We start from the raw sequence: 4,697 nt of genomic DNA, 5'->3' as shown, positions 1-4,697 counted from the left end.
CTCTCTCTCTCTCTCTCTCTCTCTCTCTCTCTCTCTCTCTCTCTCTCTCTCACACACACACACACATTCAACTTTTAAAGTTTTAAAAATGCTGAAATAGGTAGTCCCTACCTATACCATCTTTCTTCAATGAGCATATTATGAGCTGGCATAGTGGCCCAGGCCTGTAACCCTAGTATTGGGAAGTAATGGAGGCAAGAAGATTGAAAGTTGAGGCCAACTAGGGCTACAGAGTGTGAACCTGTCTTAAAAATATGTACTTGGAGTGTGTGTGTCCGTGTGTGTATATGCATGAGGGGGCTTATTTTATCATCCCTAGGTATGCTCACTATCCTGCAATTTTCCTGAGGTTTCTTAGCCCTGGAAAGCAAACAAAACTAAAAAACCAACCAACCAAAAGTCCTTGACTAGATGAGTTGGTGCAGGCCTTTCTTTACAGTCCACAGGAGATAGAAGAGGAAGGAGGTTGAGGACGTGCTTGGCCAAATAGTGAATGTGAGGCCAGGCTTGCTTTGTAGGACTATGTCGTAACTCAAACAAACAAACAAACAAACAAACAAACATTAAAAAGTCCCAGTCCCCAAAACTTCATCTTGGATTGAGCAAATGAAGCTCTGTTAAAATGGGCAGAGTGCTGCAATAATTTCTTCTGTGTATTCTAAGATCACTGTGCAAATGCCACATGTGACAATCCTGGACCATTCCTCCCTGTGACTGAGAACTGGGACACACCCAGCTCTTTGTGCTAGCTCAACTTGACCTTAGGCAGCCAGCTTACTCTTTAAGCCAGGCTTCCTTTATGCCTGTGGTGTGATAAGATCAACTATTAGGGCTGGTGAATGGCTCCTGTGAGCTGTCACTACAAAGCCGTTGGCTTGGTGCCTGAGAAACACTCCCTAAGTGTTAGTTACTCTTCTGGCTGATCTGGCTGGGAATACTCCGTAGCCTTGCTTGATTTCTTGAGGCTTTTCCAGATCTTCCCCTACCCTCACCCCCCCAGCCTCTTATTATTCAGAGTTGTCTAAATTTGCTTTCCTATTGCTGTGATAAAACTACCAGAAGCAACCTGGGGGGAGAAGGGAGGGTTATGGTTCCAGGTCAGGACCTCCAGGCAGGTATTTGGGGCAGGAACCATGGAGACATGCTGCTTACTGGTTTGCTTTCTTGCTTGCTCAGCCCTTTCTTACATGACCCAGGGACTTTCTTAGATGCCTAGGGATGCCCCCCCCCCCCCCGCACACAGTGGTGTAGGGCCCCCTACATCAGCCATCAGTCACAACAGTCTCTCAGAGACATGCCCAAGGGAATTTGATTGAGGCAGACCTTCAACTGAGGATCATTTCTTCACAGGTGACAATTAAAACCAGGACTATGGTCTTTGACCTGGAATCCATTTCAGAGCCTTTATTTCCTCCCAAACAGGACTAGGCTAAAACTTTTCTTACTCCCTTGTCACCCTGGAAAGGTGTGTCATTCACTCAGCCACTGTCAGGCGCCACATATCGTTTTGCGGAGGGGAACATTATAAGTCATGCTTTTTTTTAAAAAAAAATACTTATTCTTATTTTATTTGCATTGGTATTTTAACTGTATGTATGTCTGTGTGAAGGTATCAAGATCCTCCGGAACCGGAGTTACAGATGGTCGTGAGCCACCATGTGTGTATTGGGAATTGAACTCAGGACCTCTGGAAGAACAGCCAGAGCTGCTGAGCCAACTCTCCAGCCCCTAAAGGCATGCTTTTTATTTTAAAAGTCCAGTGAACCGAGTTAAGGATAAGGAGGGGCTGGAGAGATGGCTCAGTGGTTAAGAACACCTACTGTTCTTGCAGAGGTATTGAGTTCAATTCCCAGGATATACACGATGGCTGACAGCCATCTGTCACTCCAGTCTCAGGGCAACTGACACCCACCTTCCACCTCTCTTGGCTCCTGGCTCTGCACTCATGTGGAATGATGCCCATAGGCAGGCAAAACACTTACACACAAAATATAATAAAATTTAAAAAGAATCTATGCTTGTGTTAGAATTCATAAAACTGTATACTAATGTATGGCCATCAGAAACATTCACGTATGCTTCTACATTGCTGTTTCAGGAAGCCCCTCCATTTTGGCCAGAATGGAGCAGTCAGAGGGGGTCAATTGGACAGTCATTATCCTGACATGCCAGTACAAGGACAGTGTCCAGGTCTTTCAGAGAGGTAGGTGATATACCCTCCCCCATTTTCTTTATATTAGAACTCTCTCTCATCTTCCTTACCAGACCCCGGCTGCACTGGGGGTCTGGTAGACCTGGGTTGAAACACAGCCTTTCTTCCTGGTCTCATTACTTGATATACACGTCACGTTATTGGTCCTTAGTTTTCTTATCTGTAAACTGAGGGTAACAGTACTTCATTACCTCAAAGAGGTACTTAACTACCTGCTGTGTGAAAAGCTAAGTCAAGCCAGGCAGTGGTGGCGCACGCCTTTAATCCCAGCACTCGGGAGGCAGAGGCAGGCGGATTTCTGAATTCGAGGCCAGCCTAGTCTACAGAGTGAGTTCCAGGACAGCCAGGGCTACACAGAGGAAAAGAAGAAAGAAAGAAAGAAAGAAAGAAAGAAAGAAAGAAAGAAAGAAAGAAAGAAAGAAAGAAAGAAAGAAAGAAAGAAAGAAAGAAAGAAAGAAAGAAAGAAAGAAAGAAAGAAAGAAAGAAAAGCTAAGTCAAAGTAATCAAGTGAGTATTAATAGGCTTGTTCCGGTCCTTTGGGTCAGGGCAGACTGGTGGTGACTGTGTGTGTGTGTCCCAACATTTATTTTGCTCACAGAGCTGGAGGTAAGGCAGAGGCGGGAGCAGATCCCTGCGGGGACGATGTTACTGGCTGTGGAGGACCCCCAGACTCGAGTTGGCAGTGGAGGAGCCACCCTCAACGCACTGCTGGTGGCTGCTGAACACTTGAGTGCCCGAGCTGGCTTCACTGTGAGTGCTTCTGAGCCACTGCCCCTCTGGCCCATGTTTCCGTTGGAACTCAGATAGTGTCTATGACGTCCAGGCCTTTGGGGTTTGTTCTGTGAGTTTGATAGGCTCATCTCTGCCCCATCGTCTCTCCTGCTTTTGACAGGTGGTCACGTCCGATGTCCTGCACTCTGCCTGGATCCTCATCTTGCATATGGTAAGCAGGATTCAGGGCATGGGCTGTGCGTGCAGAGGGTCAGAATCTTGGTTCTAGCGATCAGCTGGCACTGTAGGGCGTTCTACCATGGTGAATGTGCAAGGTGTTCATTGTGTAAATGAAATGTCTAGAAGTTGGGAGCTGGTTAGGTATGTACTTTAGACAAATTAAAGGTTCATCTAGAGATGGAGAGAAGGCTCAGTGGGTAAGAGCATTTACTGTGTAAATATGAAGGCCTGGGTTCAAATCCCCAACACCATGTAAAATCTGAGCATGGCTTTGTGTGTCTGCAATCCCAGGATCAGAGAAGGGCATGCACCTGCACACATGTGTGCATGCAGCACACACACACACACACACACACACACACACACACACACACACATGCATATAGACACATACATGTGCATGTAACACATATGCATACAACACACAAATACACGAACACACACAAATGTGCATGCAAAACACACACACGCATATAGACACATACATGTGCATGCAGCATATGCATGCAACACACATGTGCATACAGCACACACAAAGGCATGCATACATACAAATGTGCATGCAACACACACACATATACAAATAATAAAATAAAAGAAAGCGGTCCATCTGGGGCAGGCAAGATGGCTCAGTGAGTCAAGGTTTCTAGTGCCAGATCAGACAACCTGAATTCAGTCCTGAGGAATCAATTCTAATTGGAATTTTCATCAAGATAAAAATGTACATGTAAGAAATAATACAGAGGGTTTTTTTTGTTATGTATGTATGTATGTATGTATGTATGTATGTATGTATTTTTGCCCAGATTCCCCCAGAGGTAATAATTTGTAAATAGCCAGGATATCGTCATTGCTGTACATGCCCATCTTACCAGTGTTAAACCTTCTGGACTGTGGCTTTCTGCTGTTGTTTCTGCCCTTCCTTCCCTATTTTTATTCACGCTTGCGTGTGTGTGTTCCTGCTTGTTTGCATGTACACCAAGTGCATACCCTGCTCACGGAGGTCAGAACAGAGTACAGAGGGTAGAGGAGGGCATCTGGTTACCACAGAACCAGAGTTACAGGAGGTTGTGGGCCAACTCAGTGTAGGTGCTCTGAAGTGAACCTGGGTCCTTTCTAAGAGCAGCGAGTACTTTCAACCAAGGAGCCATCTCTCCAACCCTGTTCCCACCTCTTCAGCACAATTTGTGCTTTTTGGAGATTATTATTATGTATCAAAAGTTTTAATTATATTTATTATATATATGTGCATGTGTGTATGCACGTGGGGGTCAGAGGGTAACTTTTGGAGTTAGTTCTTTTCTTCTACCATGTGAGTTTAAGGACTGAGTCACCTTTCAGGCTTGGTGGCAAGTTCCCTTACCCACAGAACCATCTTACTGGCCCAGATCCTATTATTAGGTCTTTAGATGAGGACCTCATGGGGTCAGAGAGATGGCTTAGTGGTTAAGAGTGTTTGATGAAGCTGGGTGTGGTGGCGTACATCTTTAATCCCAGCACTCAGGAGGCAGAGGCAGGCAGATTTCTGAGTTTG

At 45.4% G+C, this 4,697-nt stretch overlaps 1 protein-coding gene across 1 annotated transcript in view; it reads left to right on the top strand.

The window, feature by feature from the left end:
* Positions 1-4,697, top strand: part of Fcsk (fucose kinase) — a 20,591-nt gene that overhangs the window by 531 nt on the left and 15,363 nt on the right. The window contains exons 2-4 of the mRNA XM_021220272.1: positions 2,099-2,203; positions 2,811-2,962; positions 3,105-3,155. Coding sequence (XP_021075931.1) covers positions 2,122-2,203; positions 2,811-2,962; positions 3,105-3,155 — 285 coding nt within the window. The 5' untranslated portion in view covers positions 2,099-2,121. The remainder of the gene's footprint in view (positions 1-2,098; positions 2,204-2,810; positions 2,963-3,104; positions 3,156-4,697) is intronic.

Source organism: Mus pahari, chromosome 20 (assembly GCF_900095145.1).
Source record: "Mus pahari chromosome 20, PAHARI_EIJ_v1.1, whole genome shotgun sequence".
Classification (NCBI taxonomy): domain Eukaryota; kingdom Metazoa; phylum Chordata; class Mammalia; order Rodentia; family Muridae; genus Mus; species Mus pahari.
The sequence above is the reverse complement of the archived record's forward strand: the minus strand, read 5'-3'. Positions and strand labels throughout refer to the sequence as shown.